Genomic DNA, 22693 nt, shown 5'->3' on the forward strand with positions numbered 1-22693 from the left:
ATGTATGTTTTTCTAGGGTACAGTTTACACTACTGATGTTGTAATATTTTTACACAAAGGATGGTGAATATATGGAATGGGCTCCTGGGGGTTGTGGTTGAGGAAGGTACTATTGCAATGTTCAAGAAAATTTTGGATAGATACATAGATAGGATGGGTTTAGAGGAATATGGGCCAAATGCAGACAGGTGGGATGGCCAGAAGACTCCTAGTACAGCAAATTCTGGGCCACTGATACCAAAATTTAATTTAAATTAAGAGAAATTTTGTATCTTCACTTACTAAATACGTGTCATCATATCTGGTTCCAACTCCATCTCTTTTCCACTTCAAGCACGATTCATTAAACAGAATAAACTCCTTAACTATGAGGGACATAAAGAGACCAAAAGTTTATTCGATTTCAACCCGAATAAAGGTGAATGACAAAGGCTGGAAGGTGAAAGGATTTAATTGTTATCTCTAGCATTACTTGAGGTGAACTTTGGGATCATCTGCAGTAGTTTTCAAACTGCCCCTTAAACTCGCATTCTACCTTAAGTAATCCCTATGCCATAGGTGCTCTGTGATTGATAAGGGATTGCTTAAAGTGGTATGTGGGTGGGAAGAAAAAGGTTTGAAAACCACTGTTTTCATCGTACCTTTTTCTTTTCAATCTTTTTTATTGTTTTTTTATAGAAAATATAATACAATGAAGAAAAGGGAATGAAACTAAAAATACAGTATCACATATGCATATTTATTATACTGTTTAAAATTTTATATAAAACTTTAAACAGTATAAACTCAATCCCCTTTCCACTGCAATGGGAGAAAATGAAAAAAAAATCAAAAGTATTGTACAAAAAGCCCCAGCTAACCTACTCTCATAAAAAAACCAACTAACAAAAAACAGCTGAGTAGCTTATCCTGAGGGTTACATACATTTTGTAATTTTTGGATGTATGTGAGTGGAAAGAAAAAGTTTGAAAACTACTGTTTTAATTGTACCTAATTAACTCGTTATGTGCACGGTTTCAGAACTCCAAAGGAAATGGGCCAATGACCATTTTTCTCAAGCAAAATATTTCAGTAACAATTGGGTGTAAAGCAGTGATTCTCAACCTTCCCTTCCCACTTACATACCACCTTAAGCAATCCCTTACTAATCACAGAGCACCGATGACATAGGGATTACTTAAAATGGAATGTGAATTGAGTGGACTGTGCTGAGTTTTGAGGAGTTGTTATACATTGAAGTATATTTATCATGGGCAATAAAACACTGCTTCAAAGAATTACCTTTGGATTATTAACAGAACATTGTGGCAGAGCTTGAGAAGATAGCTCCTCCTGCCAATCCATTGATTTGCCATATGGTTATCAGTTCATCACTGTACACTCAATGTACCTCATGACTCCCAAGGTGTAGAGGGAATGCATGGCTAGCAGTAAATATTCTTAACAAAGCAAAGCAAGCAAAATTCCCCCCTTTAAATATTGCAAAAGTTGAAATAATGACAATTTCAATGGTCACATCAATTCAGACACAAGAATCATGGGAATTCTTCCACTCCCTATCCAAGTGGGATAACCTGATCTAGATTGGCTCAAAATGCTTCCTGTGGGTTGAGGCACCTCAGTTAGTTACAAGCAGTTGTCAATATCTGTAGTTCTAGGTTTTCATGTGGAAATGTTGGGTTTTGAATTTTATCAAAGCAACATGTGACAAAACATCCATGCTCTGTGTGACATCTACAAAGTCAAACCTCTAAGAGTTCCCAGGAACTGGCATTGGAAAAATCCTAGACACAGGCATTAATTGTCAAACACTATTGCAAGTCAAGGCAGTTATTTCAACATTCACAGAACAATTGAAGGATAGGATTTAAACTAGTGCTGCCACGTAATGTGGGGAGGTGGGAAAAGCAACCTGGACTCTGAAAACTGGCTTGATGCTGTTCAAAGGAAGAGAAATTTCACAAGATGACACCTTTCTATTAAGAATAAAATGTCCTCACTCAAGAACAAAAATGAACCCCACATCTGGATGTGTGAATGGAAAATGTTCTTTTCTATGGGAACATCATAGCTTCCCATACACTTTTCACAATGCAAATTAATATTGTGTACCTTCTATCCTGTTGTGTAAAAATGCTGTCACATAATTTAATGTAAAATTTGTTAAAATATCTAGCACAGGTAGTTAAGAAGAAAAAAATCACCAGCATTAACAAGAACTTGATCACTATTTATTTTAAGTTAATTCTCAGCAATGTGGCTGACCTAAAAAGAACATTACCTTGACACACCAGTGTGACTTCTTCCCATTGTCCATCTTGCTTGCATTTAGACACATTGCTTCCAGACACTGCATAAAATCCATCCCTGCAATTATAGTGGACAACACTTCCCAGTCTTGTACTCTTGTACCATGCCAGTTTGGCATGTGGTACTTCTGGAGGGATCTCACAGTCAATCTCTGAGAAAGATAAATGTTACAATATTCTCCGCTTAGTCCAGGCTCCATAATTTCACCGTCTGCATTCTATTCATTACACCAGTTACTAACTGAGCTCTTGCAACTTAAAATGGAAAGGTAAATGTTCATTTCTATTGTATCCCTCATAACCACAAGACATTCCAAAGTGGTTTTTAGCTAACAGAATATTAATGAACTTCTGATTGCATAATTCAGAACTAAAAGCAAAACATTTACCCCATTTTTTGCACACTGATACATGTTTGGTTATAAAAAAAACACATAAAAGAAACAGCACTTTAATTAGCCAAGCGGCCATATGATGGAATATCCTGGAAAGGCAAGTGTCGACCATCTGTGCATAAAGATGTATAACAAGAACTGGCAACATTAAACCAATGGAGGAACAATTGAAACACAGGGCCTGGAGTGATGAGCTCAAACTCCAGATTAGAGGCTCTTAACTCTAGTTAACAAAATATATTCTGGAATTTTTTTTAAATGCATACACCATTAATTGTGAAATGATTTAAAAATTCAACTAGTTCATCATTGTCCTTTAGTGATGGAGTTCTGTGGTCATAACCTGTTAAAGGCCATGTTTACAGCTAAGTTTTGAGGTGTGCCTTGGAGCAGGGAACAAGAGAAAAGGTTGAGGAAGGAGATATCAGAATATGGAACTCAGGAGCTGAAAGCTCAGCTTTCAACATCACAGTATCTTGCACTGAGAATGTAAAAGAGGCTAGTGAAGGTGGGGTGCAGTAAGCTGTCACTAAAAGGTATCTGTTGCATGAATATACTCAAGGAAATATATGTGCCAGAGGGTCACCAATAATGTGATTACAATATATAGTAGCAGAAAAACATGCATTCATAAAACATTGTTGGTTTAGTGGCCAACCAGATGAAAAACACACAATTATTTGGCATAATTAATTACTACAAAAACACAATACGATGCAACTACAATTTTCCTGACAGCACCTGTTTCTCTTTAGAATGCCTTCATAATTACCTGAACAATTGATCTGTGCTCCTTCCCATTGACCCCTCTCCGAACAGATCATTGTCCCATTTCCTCCTCCATTTACAAAGTAGCCTAGAAAACCACTATGGACAAGGGCAATTTGGGATCAGCATAATGTTAGGCTTTTCAGCAAATGAATAAGGAAAGAACATTCTGGAATTGTAGAATTAATTTAGTGCCATTCAGCACAATTATAAGTTCAGAGGAAGCTGTAGAAAACAATGGGAAAATAATTCCTGGGAGGATAAAGAGGCAGACAAGGAATGGTTCTACAAGAACAAAAAAGAAAATTAAGTTTTATTCAATACACAAACCTACTGGAGAAATTCAGCAGGTCACACAGAGTCCAGATGAAGTAAAGAGTAACCACCGTTTTGGGCCTGGGCCCTTCATGAGGTATAACTAAGTTTTGTTCTGGATTGAAGAGAAAGAAATTGCATTTTTGTAGCAAACATTGAGAGGCTGGAGGAAATCAATGGGTCAGGCAGGATCCATGGGGAGAAATGGTGAATGGTTACATCCCTTTTGTTACACCCCTAAGTACTATGCAGTCAATAAAGTACTTCTGAAGTGTAATCATTATTATAGTATATGGAATACTACAGTCAATTCATGATCAGAAAGCTTCCACAAATAGTAATGTGATAATAACCCAATAACCTGCTTGCTTGAGGGGCAATTACTGACAAGGATAGGGAAGAATTTCCCTGCTTCTCAATAATATGGTACCATGGGATAGTTTGCGTCCAAATAACAAAATAATCAAGGTCTCTAATAGAGCGGTGGAGTGGAGACAATCACTCACCTCTTTTCAGAATACAGATTTGCTAAGAGTGTGTGGTGAAGGAGGCAAGAGTCCTTGTCACAGTTCATCCCCAGAAGCAGCAGATCAGAGGACTCTCTGATTTACAAGATGTTCCCAAGAACACATACAGAGACAGACATCCTGAACTGCTGAAGATCATCAACTCAGTGAAAGATGCCCTTTGGTCTGCCCAAAACTTGTTGGTCTTTCAGCACATGGCGATGTCGGTGAGGGAATGCTGCCAAATGGCAGATTTCATGCTGCAGGAGTGCTCTGAGGCTTGGTGCCACCAACATGAGGGCACTATAGGAAGGTCTGGAGTCCTTTTGACATGGATCATTGAGGAGCTGAGATTGAGGGAAAGCCCCTCAAAAAGATGGGGAAGGAACAACAAGGTGCCACAATGGGAGCAATGGTGTAAATAGAGAACATATGCAACAATGTACATTGATGGGAATGTATGGGCATGGCACTAAGGATATAAAGAAACTCTGAATGGTTTTCTTTTTAGTAAATATTCTTCTATGAATAAACAGTGCACCTTCAGTGTTGGAGTGGGAATTGAACTGAAAATCTTGAGGCACATCTTCAAGAGTGCTACCGACTCAGAGAAAACATTTTAATATTGAAAGTTGTTCTCTCTTAAAAGTAGTAACATTTAAAACAAAACTAAATAGACTGATGAAAGGAGAGAAGATGCAGGGCCATGGTGTAAGAATAGAGGGCTGGAACTAGCAGCATAGCTTTATCATGGCCTTCTGTGCTATTGCATTCTTTGACCAGCCATTATCATGGCTATTTCTATGTGTCCCTGGTAATAAAATCTCCAAGCCAACATTGAATGTTGTGGGCTCAGAGATACTGGGAGCACATCTTGTGATAGATATGTGAGCGGGGAATGTTATACAATCGTTTTTTACCAGGCCCTTGAGGTCAAGAATGACTTGTTGAATGTTCCAATTCTCCTGTCTCCAGTTTCAAGAAAGTTGTTTAAAAAAATTCATGTTTACAATCTTCTGAAATTGTATACACTTCTTAATCGTCATCACATTTTGAAGTGTAAATGTCCAACTGATTTTCTAAATGAGTATAAATTAGTTATATTTGGATAATGGGCTGATATGATTTGAAGTCAGATCATGTGTAGTCTGGTGAATGATGCTGCAAGCCATTGAACACATTAATAAAAAGAAACTACAGATTAAAACCAAATGATGTATCCAGCCCTTAAACTACATTAGAAAACTGGTCTGTTCTTATCAACAACAATTTACGGAAATATAGCAAACCTTCACTCCTTCAGGATTGTTATTGAAAAAAGTGACATGGATGAGGGAATATGAGGACGGTGATCATAGGATTAGTACAAGGTGTAATTAAGTAGTGGAAAAGTTTAAAGGAAGTGAGTGAACTGGAGAGCAGAGTACGTATTCCAGTGCTAGGCAGGGGAAGAGATGGCTGCTGAAGATGGAGTGATCAAAACCCAAATGGCTGTTGGCAAAATTGCCCATCAGCATACACTGATAGAGCCAGCTGCTGTGTAAAATGAGCCTGACAAACTTGTCCATCAGATTACACTGCACACAACCAAAGACTTCTGTTGCTATGTTCAGCCAACAAGTAACTGTGTGAAACAATTGTGGTTCATTGTAGTCTATGCTGTGTGGTGCCATGGTAGTCTGATAAAGATTTCTGGCTTGAAATATTAACTCTGCTTTTCTTTCCACAGTTGTAGAGTATTTCCAGCATTTCTTGTTTTTATTTTGGATTTCCAGCATCTCTTTTTTTTTAAATTTTCATGCTCAGGGCCATATGCACTCTTCTCTCTTCACACATCCAACCATGAGCTCAGAATAAAATGCAAAGCAATTGATGGGACATCATAAACACAGCTCGATACTAAACTGTGGAAGGAGATGTGGAAAAAATTAATTCCATGGAGGTTTAAAATCTAAAAGAAAACACTGGAGACACTAACTGGGTCAGGCAGCATCTATGGAGACAGAAACTTGTCCTGCATATGTATTGTTTATCTGGTTGTGCTTGGAGGATCGGAGAACGCTGTTTCATTGGATTGTACTTGTACAATCAGATGACAATAAACGTGCTTGAATATTTCAAGTTGATGATCTTTCATGAGAATGGTTCAAATGAGGATTGTTTTCTATAAACATTAACTCTGCTTTTCTATTTATTTCCAGCACTTCCTGCCTCTGATTGGAAAGGACATCACATCCAGTTACCAAGCTGTTTGTTCAAAGATCTAAGTTTTGAGGCGTGCCCTGGAGCAGGGAACAAGAGAAAAGGTTGAGGAAGGAGATATCAGAATATGGAACTCAGGAGCTGAAAGCTCAGCTTTCAACATCACAGTATCTTGAACTGAGAATGTAAAAGAGGCTAGAGAAGGTGGGGTGCAGCAAGCTGTCACTAAAAGATATCTGTTGCATGAATATACTCAAGGAAATGTATATGCCAGAGGGTCACCAATAATGTGATTACAATATATAGTAGCAGAAACACATGCATTCATAAAACATTGTTGATTTAGTGGCCAACCAGATGAAAAACACACAATTATTTGGCATAATTATTTACTACAAAAACACAATACGATGCGACTACAATTTTCCTGACAGCACCTGTTTCTCTTTAGAATGCCTTCATAATTACCTGAACAATTGATCTGTGCTCCTTCCCATTGACCCCTCTCCGAACAGATCATTGTCCCATTTCCTCCTCCATTTACAAATCCAGTCTTACAGTGATATTGGATTTCAGCTCCGTATGTTGTCTGACTGGTAGGTGATGACCATGCATTTTGGACTGGAACTGGTATCCCACAATCAACAGCTAAGAAGAAAGGAATTAGACCACTTATGAAAAGCAATGTGAACTATGGTTTGCAGTGACATTTGTCCTAAAATCTCATTCTTGTTTTCAGGTATTTCATTATTTTAGAATATAGAACAATACAGCACAGAGCAAGCCCTTCAGCTCTCGATGTTGTGCCGACCCATATATTCCTACCTAAAAACAAGTACTGAACCTCCCTACCCCGAAACCCTCTATTTTTCTTTCATCCATGTATCTAAGAGTTTCTTAAATGCCCCTAGTGTTTCAGCTTCCACCACTATTCTAAGCAAGCCATTCCAAGCCACCCAAAACTCTGTGTAAAAAATTACCCCTGATGTATCCACTAAACTTCCCTCCCTTAACTTTGTACATATATCCTCTGGTGTTTTCTGATCCTGACCTGGGAGACAGGTGCTGTTTGTCCATATGCCTCTCATAATCTTGTAGATCTCTATCAAGTCTCCTCTCGTCCTTCCCAGCTCTGCTAACCTTGCCTCATAAGACTTGTTTTCCAATCCAGGAAACATCCTAGTAAATCTCCTCTGCACCCTCTCCATAGCTTCCACATCCTTCCTAAAATGAGGTGACCAGAACTGAATACAATAATTGCAATCTTACCAGATTTGTAGAGTTGCAACGTGACCTTCTGAATTCAATAACCCTATTAATGAATCTCAGAATCTCCAATTCCTTCCCTACTACAATCCCCCATCCTTGCATCCTTCTGAATATCACAGTCCTTCAAGATCTCTATGTCCATTCCTAACTCATCAACATTCCCCTTTGTCTTCACTCCATTAATAGTGGCACTGCCTGGGCATTAAGCTCTGGTATTCCCTCACTAAATACCTTTACTCCCCACTTTCCTAATTATACTCCCAAAAAATTATCTCTTCATGCAAGATCACTCTCATTGGCTCAGTGTCTTTGCTAAAGGCATTACATAGATGCTAATCTTAATGCTGCCATTTCATTAAATTCCATTAACCTAACAAAGATTTACTCAGACAATTGCAAAATGATGCAGTTTGGGAAGTTAAACTAGGGCAGGAAATACACAGAGGATGGTAGGGCCTTGAGGAGCATGGTTGAACAGAGACATCTTGGTGTAAAAGTCCATTGACCCCGAAAATGGGAACACAGGTAGGCAGGTTGTTGAGGAAGGAGTCTGGCATGCTTAGCTCTATTAGCCAAGGCACTGAATAAAAGAGTTGGAAATGCCATCTTGCAGTTGCACAACACATTGGTGAGGCCACACTTGGGAATATTATGTACAGTTCTGGTTGCCATTCTACAGGAAGGATGTGATTAAGCTAGGGAGGGTACAAAAAGATTTTCAAAGACATGGCTTGGACTGAAGAACTTGAGTTGTGAGGAGAGACTGAATAAGCTAGGCCTGTTTACCATGAAGTGCAGGAGGCTGGGAGGTGACATGATAGACAGAAAACTACGAAAGGCATGGATAGGGTATGACCCAATGTCTATCCCCATGGTAAGAGTGTCTGAAACTAGTGTGCATAGGTGGTAAGGGGAGAAGGGGAAGACTTGTAGGGGTTCTGAGGAGTACATTTTCACACAAAGAATAGCTGGTGTCTGGAGTGAGCTAGCAGAGTAGGTGCTGAAAGTAGGAACATTAACAACATTTAAAAAGCATCGACACTTTGATGACTAAGGGATGAAGGATAATGGAATTAATGGGGCATGGGATTAGAATGGATTGCTATGATGGTTAGCATAGATATGGTGGAACAAAGGGCTTGTTTCTATGTTCCACAATTCTACAATAATGAAAACAGATTTTAAAACAAATCCCGCGAGAGGAGTTTGCATACTGTCATTAACCTGACAGCAATTTAGAGAAATTTAAGATTGGTCCTTCTTTTATTGGTTGGAGTAAAGCTTTATATAATAAACCAATAGCGAGGGTATTGACAAATGGTCAGATTTCGGAACCTTTTAAATTAACCCGTTCAACTTGACAAGATTGTCCTTTGTCTTCAGCTTTGTTTGCGTTAGTAATTGAACCTTTAGCACAGCTGATATGACAAAATACACAGATACAAGGTATGAGAATTTTCGATGAGGAGTATAAAATTAATTTATTTGCTGACAATTTATTGGTGTATTTAACAAAACCAGCTCAGTCACATTTACACTTGAGGGAGTGTTTAACAAAATATGGATCTTTATCTGGATATAAAGTTAATTGGGAAAAAACTCAAATTTTACCAATAGGTGAAGGAGATTATTCAGTTTATAAGAATATTATTAATTTGAAGTGGACCGATCGAATTAAATATTTGGGTATAAATGTGGATGTTGATTATCAATCTTTATATAAATTAAATTATATATCATTAATGAAAAAGATCAAAGCTGATTTGATTAGGTGAAAGGATTTTCCTATAAATTTAATTGGAAGAATAAATACAATTAAAATGAATATATTTCCATGTATACAATATTTCTTTCAGTCAATTCCATGTTTACTTAATAAGAATTTTTTCCGACATTTAAATAAAAAGGTTAGGGAATTTTTATGGAAGGGTAAATTTCCAAGAGTAGCTTTGAATAAATTAACTTGAAAATATGCATTAGGAGGATTAAGTTTACCTCATTTTCAAAATTATTATGAGGCAGCTCAATTTAAATTTATTAGTTCTTTAATGGATTTGGAACGGCCCCCTAGGTGGGCTAAAATTGAAATGGCGAATATTTTTGAATTTGAAATACATCAATTTTTGTTTCGGTGGAATTTAAATTTATTACAACAATATAATGTGCCCATATTAAAGCATTTAATGAAGTTATGGATGAGGAAAAATAGAACGATAGGTTCTAAGGGTAAATTATTGACTTTAGCACCGTTATATAATAATCAACTTATTCCTTTTTCAATGCATAATCAATGTTTATTACATTGGAAATCTAAAGGTATAAAAAATTTGGGGGATTATTTTAAAGAAGGTAGATTTTTATCTTTTAATCAAATGAGGGAAGATTTTGGTATTAATGAGAATTCTTTATTCGTTTATTATCAACTTTGATCTTTAGTAAAATAAATATTTGGTAGAGATATGATTTTACCTAAATTTGAATCTTTACTTGTGATTGTACCAAAGAAGGGATATAGTTCATTGATGTATCAAATATTACAGGAAAGTGTGGAAAAAAAGGGATGGGATAGATCTAAGATTAAATGGGAAAAGGATATTAATTTTATTTTTTCCAAGGATGATTGGCTAGATATCTGTTATGATAGTGTTACTAGATTGATAAATGTTCGTTATGCAATGATTAATTACAATTTTTTACATCAATTGTACTTAACACCTGAAAAGTTTTTAAAAATATGGTTTTAGTGAATCAGACTCTTGTTTTAGATGTGGTAATTCGGTTGGAACTTTTTTTCATGCTGTTTGGTTATGTGTACATATACAGTCTTTTTGGAAAGCAATTCAATTGTTCTTGAAACATTTGTATAAGATTAAAATACTTTTAGACCCGGCAATATTTTCGTTGGGTAAGTTGAAGCCTTTGAAAGATTTGGGATTAGATAAATTTCAGATTGCTTTTATATATTTAGCTTTATCTGTAGCAAAAAAATGTATAGCAAGTACATGGAGAAATGCTAATGTGATTGATATTAATATATGGCATAATGAGATGAAAACTTGTTTGGTAATGGAAAAAAAATCACATATGTTTTACATGATAATTATTCTTATTTTCTTAATAAGTGGTCTTTATATTCAGAATATTTACATTTAAATTTACTTTGATTAGATTTTAGTAAATATATTTTAGTTTATATTTTAGGTTTTTTTTTTATTTTTGGCTCTCCTAAAGAGAGCTGGCTGAGGGGGCCATATATAAAAAAATTTATTGTTCACAATATGTACTTTTTTTTTACTGCATGTAATAACCTTGTTGAACGAATAAATAAAGTTGTGAAAAAAAACCTGACAGCAAGGTCAAAATTTCTCTCTCAAAATTTGAATCTTATTCATTAACCAACAAGTTTGCAGGTTTCGGGCTCCGATGATGTTTTAGATACCTCGTTACCCTAACAGTGCTGAATCAGCTCATGTTTTCAGCAAGTTATGTCTTAATTAAATTTTGAACTCACCTACAATCCTTTGGAAGGTGTAGGACTGTTGGTGGTTGTGGTGGGGGGAGGGGGGGGCTATATTAAATTAGGTCATTTAATGTTGTATTTTGAGCAAGCTTCCTCTCTTGGACACTGCCCTTCCTACAGAATAAGACATAAATTTCCTGGGTTTTTTTTCCAAAATATGGTTTTTTATTCTAAATGTATAGTACTTTCATCTTTAAATCCTGTCCAAGGACACAAGAACAAGAATCTAGCCTGGCACTCCAGTATAGGACTGAGGGGTTGGTGTAGAGTTTTTCTCCATTTTTGACAGCCATGGATATGAAGGGCTAAATAGTCTCTCTCTATGCTGTAAACTTCGATATGGCCTGATGCTATATTTTAAACCATAACCTTGTCTGCTTCCTCATATTTAAATTTAACTTTAATTTTTTTAAATCTGTATTTAGACCAATAGCATGGAAACAGGCTGTTCTGGCCCATAAGCCCATGCCTTCCAAATACCCCCAATTCACTTATAAGCCTCATATGTTTATGGGGGATGTGGAGAACACACAAACTCCTTTAGATAGTGCCAGAATCGCATCCAGCCCCCTGGGGCTGTGATTGCATTGCACTAAACTGCTACGCTCACCATGCAGTCCTGTGCAAAAGATCCCAAGCCACTCTTCTGAAAGAGAACAAGAGTTTTGTGCCATGTCCTTGCAATTATTTATCCCTCATCAACATGGTATAAATGAATTATCTGGCTATTATCATAGTGCAGTTTTTAGAAATGGAGAGTGCACAGAACAGCTGCAATGTTTCCATCGTTGCAGCAAAGATTACACTTCACAATATGTAGTGCAAACCATTTGGAGATTAACTGAAAGGGAAGTGAAATGGAAGTGTTTTATTCCTGCTAACTGGCCTTCTCCAAATGCTGGTGAATAGTGTGAACGTCCATGATCCCCAGGAAGATTTCTTAGTGGATTTTAATTTACTCACATGTGTACATAGTGGCACCTGCTAATCCTTTGCTACAGACATTAGGTCTACATGTGGAGAATCCTGGCTGCTGAAGTTGGCACAATCCCTGGTGGGCATGAGAAGCAATGGGATCAAACTCTCTGGCCCTCTCCCAAATTTCAGCAGGAATCTCCTTTAGCCACACAACTTCTTCAAGCTCCTAGATCCCTGAATTCTTTCATTGAAAGAACATGATACAAGTTTCAGAAATTATGCAATCATAGTTATCAGGTTAGATTGTAGATATGGTGGCATTTTCCAAAAACAAATACCTGATAGAAAGGTTTAATATTATGGAAGAATTCACTAGACTAGCTAGATAAGCTTTTCCCCTCCTAGTGTCTCCAACCTCAGGAACAGAATGTGTAAAAATTGTGTCTGGTGAATAAATCCTGTGGATGATTGTTAGTGCAGGGAACCGGGAGACAGTGGAACTACCAGGAGATATAAAACAGCATAAATTGACTAATGGGAAAGCCAGCAAAGGGAAAAAAGTGTAGAATTTGTTGATAGAGTTGGTCTTGGGTTTTCAATCGGAGATGGTGACAATGCTCACTCTTGGCTTTAGTCATCGCAGTAGTGTCATACCCACACTCCTGTTCGGCTCCGAATCATGGGTCCTCTACCGGCATCACCTACGGCTCCTAGAACGCTTCCACCAGCGTTGTCTCCGCTCCATCCTCCACATCCATTGGAGTGCTTTCATCCCTAACGTCGAAGTACTCGAGATGGCAGAGGCCGACAGCATCGAGTCCACGCTGCTGAAGATCCAGCTGCACTGGGTGGGTCACGTCTCCAGAATGGAGGACCATCGCCTTCCCAAGATCGTGTTATATGGCGAGCTCTCCACTGGCCACCGTGACAGAGGTGCACCAAAGAAAAGTACAAGGACTGCCTAAAGAAATCTCTTGGTGCCTGCCACATTGACCACCGCCAGTGGGCTGATATCGCCTCAAACCGTGCATCTTGGCACCTCACGGTTTGGCGGGCAGCAACCTCCTTTGAAGAAGACCGCAGAGCCCACCTCACTGACAAAAGGCAAAGGAGGAAAAACCCAACACCCAACCCCAACCAACCAATTTTCCACTGCAGCCGCTGCAACCGTGTCTGCCTGTCCCGCATCAGACTTGTCAGCCACAAACGAGCCTGCAGCTGACGTGGACTTTTACCCCCTCCATAAATCTTCGTCCGCGAAGCCAAGCCAAAGAGAAGAGTGGGGAAGGGGGGGGAATTCTCCATTTGTGACAACCGTTTCAGTCAGGTGTCACATCTCCAAATTACAACCTTAAAGCATGCCAAAAAAAATAACTAATTACAATATTCTTTCTAGAAATCAATGCTGACTCTACCTGGGTCTGTTTTTATTTTCTAGGTGCCCTGATTTCATTTTCTTAATAACAGATTCCAGCATTTTGCCTCTCCATCACTGTTAGATTAACTCAGGGGTTAGAGCTCTGGTCTTATAAACCAGGGGTTGTGAGTTTGCTGAGGCCTAATTTCTGTGAGGGGCACTTGACAAAGTGGCAACTCTCTGTTTTCCTTACAGTGGAAAAGAATTTCATGTCTGTTACATGCTAAATGTGATAATAATAGAACCTTAACCTTCACAGCTTCCTGTTTTTTTTTCTCTCTCTTTTTTTTAAACTTAGGGGGATTGCATTTGCTACTTTCCCCTTGATGGGAATCCTTCTCAAGCCTGTGGATGATAACCAGTTAATTCAGTATCTCCATTGCACCTCCTTTAAATCCAGGGAACTGCGCATCAGATCCTGGAGATGTATCTCTTTTAAATCTCATTAATTTCTCCACACTAGTGTTATATTTATGCTAATTTTTTCATTCATCATTCACCCCTGTAATTGTCTACTATTTTCCTGTAGTTTTTTTGGGCAGTGTCAATGAAACAACCTTTTGCTTAGAGAGTGACCTCTTGTACATCAACTATGAGACCTGCTTTGAGAATCAACAGGAGCATTTATTGCCTTTCACTTATTGGAGCAACAAAGCTGTGGTGAATCACCTTTTTAAACTGCTCACATCTATTTGGGGCAACTGAGCAGTTTCCTCAGTGAGTTCAGTGCACCATAATATTGTAACTCTCGAGTGGCATTATTACACTTTGGCCAGAATGGGTAAGGATAATGAGATTAGAAAACTAATGATATTTCACAATAATCTATTTGTTTCTGTATGCATTGTGCACACTTATTTTAAATAGTTAGAATCAGTTAATTAATTAACTGAATTTAAATTCTTCAGTGGATATAGAGGGTTTAAACTTACATTTCCAGACCATTAGTCCAGGCCCATGAATTACTAAGTACATAACTATGCCCCTGATACTATTTGGTTGCTTGCCATAACATATAGTTTATAAAAATTTAAATAGAAACCAAGTTAAAGAGAAAACAAAATTCCACACCATATACAAATCTTGCCCCAGACAATAGTCTGCTGTTTGACAGCAAGCAAACCTTTGAAAACAAAGAACTACTTTGTTCACATCATACAATCGTACATCATCTCCCATCTTGTACTAAAACAATACTGTAAAGCATCTAATAAGGAGGCAAAATGTAATGCCATTCCTGATTTATTCTGGTGAGTTATCTGTGTAGTTTGATCACCACATTTGTATCAAATCAAATCATAAGGGAAGCTCAAAGATTCTCATTATATCATATTTTACAGAGCAGGGCAACATTATTTATAAAAGCACCTTCTTTTCCGTTGTCCTCTTATAAATTCCTCCCTTCAATAATTAAATTATAATACTGGACAACAATATTTTTCATAAGGTTTGCTTCCTGAAAAAAAATTGGGGATTATGATACACAACTTCAAGCTGAACACAAAAATAATTTCAGATTTGCTGCATCATACAGGAAATTGGAAAAGTTGGAGAAGCTCTCAGGTTGTCTGCACATGTTGCACAACAAATGTGAGGAGCCCAGGTCTTGGTCACCAATTTTACAACTGAAGTAGAGCTCATAGACTTTCTTAACAAGTGCAGTCATCTGTGTCTTTGAACTTTAGGCATATACTCGCCACAAATGTAACAGAATATATCACAGCTGTTGCAGCAGTGATGAGACATTTCGGTTGTATTGAATCATCCTGGACAATAAATAAAGTCTCTCTTGTTTTTATCTAAGATTTGTCTCACCCTGTAGGAGTAAATTCCATATTCTCTCTGCTCTCTGGCTAAAGAGGTTTCTGCTGAACTTTCTTTAGATTTATTAGTAACTACAGGAGCTAGCTTATACCATTGGCCTCTGATTTTAAATTCATGAAGCCACCCACATGAGAAGTAATAGGCATCCTGTTTCAGCTAAGTTAGCCTATTTTTCCCACCTGAAATTGGGATAACCCCCAGAAAAGATTGGTAATTTTAGAGCACAATTTACTTAGTTTTTGCTGTCTTTTAAATGAGCTTAATAATTAAAGTGATTCTCCCGATTTAAAAAATAGTCTGCTTCATTCTTCCTGATACTGAGATGTATGAATTCCCTGCGCTACATTCCACCAGCCACTTCTTTGCCCATTCTTCCACCCTATCCATCTCTCTGCAGGCTTACTGTTTCCCCTCCTCCTATCTTTATATCATCTGAAAATTTAACTACAAAGCCATCAATTCCATCATCCAGATCATTTATATACAGCATAAAAAATAGCAGACCCAAAACTGACCCTGGGGAGCACCACCAGAAACTGACCCCTCTATTCCCACTCTTCGCCTTCTGCCAGACAGCCAGTCTTCCAATCATATTATCACTTTTCCCATAATACCATGAGCTCCCATCTTGTTGAGGTGTCTCACGTATGGTACCTTGTTGAAGGCCTTCTGAAAATCCAGATGAACACCATCCACTGAATTTCCTTTCTCTGTCCTTGTTATGGGGAATATTATATATTATATATGTTTTTTAAAGAGATAGATTGTGGGGGGTGTAGTGCGCGTCAAAAGAACCAAAGACTTGTTGATCCAAACCAAGACACTTATTAACTAAAAGACTGGAGCATATTTCAAGTAGGTCGACCAATCCAGAATGACCTGGTCTGGCTAGGTGCAATCCTTTAAGACTTGCCAGTATGTGTGGCTACACTCTCAGCCAATCACAGTCATCCTACACTACAATCTGTACATATACACATTGGTGATAGAATCTGTACTATCACATTCATCCCTTCTTTGAGAACCGACCCCAGGGTGGATGGAGGTTAGGGGCTGCACCGGTCAGGGGGCCTGACCATCCAGCGTGACCACTGTGGCGCCGGGATTAGGGTCGCCAGAGTCGTGTCGCCGGCAGGCCCTTAGGGTGCGGCCACTGCTTCGCTCAATTCCCCAATAGCATTGTCGACAATCTGGCCTGAGCTGGTGGGGTGGTGCTGGTCCCTCTGTTCAAGCACATGACCTGGGGAGAAGGAATAGGGGGAGGTTGGGTTAAAGGCACTGCTGCGCCTGATCCGGCTGGGCTAGGTCCCTTACCAAGACTGTGTCCTCCCGCCGTCCAGGTACTCAACGTGCACGATGCAGGTTCGCATGGAGCAGAGTCACTCGGTCAACCAAGGGGTCGTTCTTTGAGTACTGGACATGGCGTCGTAAGAGGACTGGACCGGGAACCATGAGCCATGTCTGTATGGTTGTACCCCACTCGGATTTCCTCAGGAAAGAGAACATCCCCTCATGGGGGGTGGCATTGGTCGCGGTACATAGGAGGGAGCGAATGGAGTGTAGGGCATGAGGGAGCACATCCTGCCAGTAAGAGGTGGGGAGACCTTAGGACCGGAGGGCAAGTGTAACCGCTTTCCAGACGGTGGCATTCTCTCTTTCAACTTGCCATTACCACGTGAGTTATAGCTGGTGGTCCTGCTTGAAGCAATACCACACTGCAGCTCTGTGCCCATAAACAAGGACCCCCTGTTACTGTGGATGTAACTGGGGTACCCGAAGATGGCGAAGATGCTGTGCAGGGCCTCTATAACTGAGGAGGCAGTCATGTCCGAGCAGGGCACAGTGAATGGGAAGCGGGAGTACTCATCAATGGCCGTAAGGATGTAGGTGTTACAGTTTGTTGACAGTAGGGGCCCCTTGAAGTCTACGCTGAGATGCTCAAAGGGGCGGGTGGTTTTGATGACGTGGGTGTTCTCCAGATGGAAGAAGTGGGGCTTGCACTCTGCGCACACTGGGCAGACTCGGAGCATGGAGTGAATCTCCTCAACCGTGTAGGGCAGGTTGTGAGCTTTGACAAAGTGCGCGAACCTAGTGACCCCTGGATGACAGAGCTCCTCGTGGAGTTTCTGCAGCCTGTCCAGTTGTATGTTGGCGCAAGTCCCCCGGAGAGCACATCTGGTGGGTCGCTGAGTTTACCTGACCGATACAGTATGTCATAATTAAAGGTGGAGAGCTCGATTCTCCACCTGGTGATTTTGTCATTCTTGATCTTACCTCACTGGGTATTGCTAAACATGATGGACACCGCGCGTTGGTCGGTCAGCAGCGTAAAGCGCCTGCCACTGAGGTAGTGTCTCCAAACGACATACTGCTTCGACTATGGCCTGGGCCTCCTTCTCGACAGAGGAATGTCGGCTCTCAGGACCCTGGAGGGTTCTGGAGAAGAAGGCTACCGGCCAGCCGGCCTGGTTCCAAGTGGCTGCCAGTGCAAAGTCAGAAGCATCGCTTTCGACTTGGAACAGAATGGACTCGTCGATGGCGTGCAGCGTTGCAGCAGCGATGTCCGATTTGATGCGGTCAAAGACCACTCTGGCTTCAGTTGACAGGGAGAAGGAGGTGGTCTTGATGAGTGGTCGTGCCTTGTTGGCATAGTGTGGAACCCATTGAGCATAGTAAGAGAAAAAAATCCAGGCAGCGTCTGAGTGCCTTCTGGGTGTGGGGGGGGGGTGCAAGTCCATGAGGGGATGCATGCAGTCAGGGTCCGGCATGACCACCCTGTTCTCCATCACACAACCCAGAATTGCGAGCCGAGTGGTCCGGAAGACACACTTGTCAAAATTGTAGGTCAAGTTCAGCCAAGTTGCAGTCTGAAAAAATTTCTCAAGGTTGGCATCATGATCCTCCGTGTCATGGCCGCAGATGGTGGCATTGTCCAGATACGGGAAAGTAGCAGTCAGCCCGTTCTGGTCCACCATCCGGTCCATTTCCCACTGGAAGATCACGATGCCATTTGTGACCCCAAAGGGTACCCTGAGGAATTGATACAGCCGCCCATTCGCTTCGAAGGCCATGAAAGGTCAGTCTTCTTGGCGGATCAGGAGCTGATGATAGGCTGAACGTAAGTCAATGGTGGAAAATACACGGTATTGGGTGATCTGATTCACCACATCCGTGACCGTGGAAGGGGATACGCATCCAGGAGCGTGAAGCAGTTGATTGTCTGACGGTAGTCAGCCATCATCCGCGGCTTATCCCCGTTTTTAACAACACCACCTGGGCCCTCCATGGACTCGAGCTAGGTTTGATAATGCCCTCATCCAGCATCTGTGCACCTCGCTTGTGATAAATTTCCTGTGTTCATAACTATATTGCCAGCTTTTGGTGGCCACAGGCTTCCAGCCAGGCGTGAGATTTGCGAAAAGCGCTGGCGGAGCAACTCGGAGGGTGGAGACATTGCAGGTGAGGCCCCAGGGCATGGGGGAGGGTGGCTTGGGCTGCCGCTGGCAGGAGGTTTCCAGGGTGGAGTGGTTACAGACAGAGAGCGGAGCGTGAGGCCCCAAAGTGCAGGGAAATGGTTTGAAACTGGCACTGAAAATCCAGTCCCAGCAGTCCAGGGGCGCACAATTGGGGAAGGACTAATAGTTTGAAGTCTGTGAACGTGATGCCGTGGACTTTCAGAGTCGCCAAGCAGTACCCCTTTACCCCAGTCAAGAGCGAAATTCTCTGTGTAGTGGGGAGAATAGCTAGTCTGCAACGGTGGGCCAGGTCTGGGTGGATAAAACTGTCAGTTGACCCCGAGTCAAATAAGCAATTGGTATAGTGTCCATGCACTTTAATCAGTTCCATTGCTTTTGTGAGGGGTTGGGGAAATCCTGGTCGAGGGTTATTGATGCAGAGACTTGTAATGGGGATAGTGGAGTCCTGCGAGATGACGTCACGCAACGTGTGCGTGATGACGTCACGCAAACAGTTGGGCCTGAAATAATACTGTCGAGGAGTTGGTGTTGCTGCCTGCAGCCAACGGTAAGTGTTGGGGGTCGCTGCTTGCCGTCGGAGGTGGGGTGGTCAGTGATGGCGGGTCCCTGGTCGGCAGCGGCGGCGGGCGTTGAGGTCAGGGCTGGGGCCTGGTCAGACGTTGCTTCGTGAGGTAAGGTGAATGTCATTGCGGCGAGGGTGGGTTGTACCTTCCGCGCTCGGGGTCTGCCCCATGACATTAGGCGCTGCCACATGGTGGAGTCCTCTCTCTCATTGGACACGTGCTCTGAGGAAGAAGAGTTTGAAATGGAGAGTGGTGATTGGGCTTCAAACGAGGCACTGTGTTTGACAGTGGCCATTTTGGAGCGACAGACTACAGCAAAGTGGCCGTTTTTAAGGCACTTCTGGCACCTGGTTTTTCTCACTGGGCACTGGGACCTGCTGTGCTTGTTCCTCCCGCAGAAATAACACTTTGGGGTTGCATCGGGCAGCATAGCGGCAGTAATAGGGTAGAGGGAGGGCATCCTATTTACATCAGAATGTGGGGTCCAGCCCCAAGAGTACATGTCCATACTTAAGACCGCAGCCTCCATCGTCTCAGCAATCCAGATCATGTCCTCTAGGTTTTCTCCTCCGTGCTCTAGCAGACGCTGCCTCACCTCATTCGATCAAACCCCGGCCACTTAGGCATCCCGAATGAGATCGTCTGTGGTCTCCGCAGCAGTTCTGTCTGTGCAGGCACAGTCCCTGCCCATTGCCCTTAGTGCCTGAATATAAGCTCTAAAGGACTCACCGGGCTGTTGCCTCCTTGTAGCAAATTTGTACCAAGCATAGACCCTGTTCACTGATCGCTCGTAGAGCCCTTTCAGCACCTTCATGGCTCCAGCGTAAGTGGTCGCATCCTGGACACTCTGGTAGACTCTCGGGGACACCACAGTCATCAATATTAGTAGTCGATGGTTGTCCTCTATCACGGCAGGATCAGAGACCTATAAGTATGTTTCGAAGCATCTCACCCAGTGCTTAAAGTCATTTGAGGCTGTAGCTGACTGTGGGTTGATGTCGAGGCATTCCAGCTGTAGCATACGCTCCATCTCTTCAAAAAATTTTAAATTAATAATAAAATTGTAGTGCGCATCAAAACCAAGGCTTTTATTAACTGAAAGACTGGAGCATATCACAAGTAGGTTGACCAGTCCAGAATGATCTGGTCTGGCAAGGAGCAACCCTTTAAGACCTGCTAGTAGACATTCTCAGCCAATCACAGTCATCCTACACTACCATCTGTACATATGTACATATACACATTGGTGATAGAATCTGTACTATCACAGGGTGTTTAAGTGTAGGTCACTTCACAAACAGATATTAACATTTCACAAAAGACATCTCATTTAAAATGCAAGAGCTTTGCTGAAAGAGAGACTTCATGTCCACAGTGACTTTACAGAAACTTTGAAGATTTTATGGAGACTTCACAAGTAGGTGTTAATTGGATTGATGTGTGGAGTAAATGGACTATTGTCTTTAAAGTAACAAATAGCCAGACAGTTCTGCAGTGACTTGATGCTGCAACATGGCAAGCTGGCAGGCTTTTTGAAAACCCCATTTTGAAGACGGGTTGTGAGTTCGGAGTTCAACTTGTTCAAAACCCTTGTAGTCCTTACAAGAGGAAATGGCTGGCTAGAGTATTTCTCCTGAAATAAGGGAAACAAGTGGAATTCTGTGGTGACCTGGAAGAAGAGGTTATCATTTTGAAAACCCATGATGGGGCAAGTTTCTTCGGCAAGACGCTGAAGTGACTGATCGGAGGAAATCAGTTTGTGTGTGTCCAGTGAGCAACAAATATCTCTCTGAAACCAACTAGAACCTTCCTGAGCAATAACCATTTACCTTTAAGCACCTTTACCTGGTGAAACTACATAGATGTTAAATTCTGTGCACAGTATAAGAATTGACTGATATTGGCGAACTTGAAGGAGTGAGAAGTGAGATTAGACTATGAATCAAAGAACTTTCCTGAACATGTACACATTACATACACAGGCGCTTAGAAGTAGAAGGAGTTAAGTTAGGTTAAGTTTAGATTTGATCCTGTTTTCATGTTTAAAGATAATTGAAAACAAATTTTGTTTAAGTAACCATTTGTCTTGGTGAATATCTATTGCTGCTGGGTTTATGGGTCCTCTGGGTTCATAACAGTCCTACTCATTAATTCCTCAGAACTCTAATGGATTTGTCAGGCAAGATCTCCTCTGAAGGAAACCATGCGGATTTCAGCCTATTTTATCTTGTGCTTTCAAGTACCCTGAAACCTCAACCTTAATAATGGACTTGAGAATCTTGCCAATCACTGAAGTTAAGCTAACTGGTCTATAATTTCCTGTCTTTTGCCTCTCTCCCTTCTTTATGAATGGGGCAACGTTTGCAATTTTCCTGTCTTCTGGAACTATTCCTGACTCTAGCATTTCATGAAAGATCGCCCCCTATTTCTAACCTCACTAGCACGTGGCATGGGTAGCCATCCTGAGATCACTATCCTGGTGGTCCTGTCCTTCAACCTAGTGTCTTAACTCCCTGATCTCTCTTTACAGGACTTCCTTTCCCTTCCTACCCACATCATTGGTCCCTATATGGACCACGACATTTGGCTGCTCACCCTCCCTCCTGAGAATGCTGTGAACTTGATCTGAGATATCTCAGACCCTGGCACTCAATCTCTTCCACAGAATCTCTTATCTGTCCCCCTAACTATGGAGTCCCCTATCACTATAGCTTGCCTCTTCTCATCCCTTCCCTTCTTAGCCACAGGACCAGACTCTGTGCCAGAAACCTAATCACTGTGGCTTGTGCCTGGTAGGTCGTTCCCCAAATAGTATCTAAAATGGTATTCTTGTTATTGAGAGGAACAGCCACAGGGGTGCCCTGCACTGCCTGCCTGTTCCTTTTCCCTCTCCTGACTGTTACCCATCTACCTTCCTGTGAGGTACGATAATGTTCCTGTAACTCCTGTCCATCACCCCCTCTGCCTCTTGAATTATCCAGAATTCATCCAACTCCAGCTCCAATTCCTTAACTCGGCTTGTCACGAGCTGAAGTTATCAGAGATATTACTGGCTTCCCAGATGACCCACATTCTGTAAGAGGAGCATGTCCTAAGTTAGAGGTGGGAAAAATAGGAGAGAAGACACTAGATTTTATATATAAACGGGAACTGAGATTAAAAATTGGTGACAGGGAAACTCCACAAATGATGCATTTGATTAACATATGGT

At 41.1% G+C, this 22693-nt stretch overlaps 1 protein-coding gene across 1 annotated transcript in view; it reads right to left on the bottom strand.

Moving 5' to 3' along the window:
• susd1 (sushi domain containing 1) overlaps window positions 1-22693 on the bottom strand; it is a 145210-nt gene that overhangs the window by 28415 nt on the left and 94102 nt on the right. Inside the window, exons 16-19 of the mRNA XM_069920113.1 lie at window positions 6964-7143; window positions 3477-3560; window positions 2282-2461; window positions 283-365 (exon numbers count right to left, since the gene is read on the bottom strand). Of these exons, the coding sequence (XP_069776214.1) occupies window positions 283-365; window positions 2282-2461; window positions 3477-3560; window positions 6964-7143 (527 nt within the window). The remainder of the gene's footprint in view (window positions 1-282; window positions 366-2281; window positions 2462-3476; window positions 3561-6963; window positions 7144-22693) is intronic.

The sequence above is a fragment of the Narcine bancroftii genome, chromosome 1, assembly GCF_036971445.1.
Source record: "Narcine bancroftii isolate sNarBan1 chromosome 1, sNarBan1.hap1, whole genome shotgun sequence".
Taxonomy (NCBI): Eukaryota; Metazoa; Chordata; class Chondrichthyes; order Torpediniformes; family Narcinidae; genus Narcine; species Narcine bancroftii.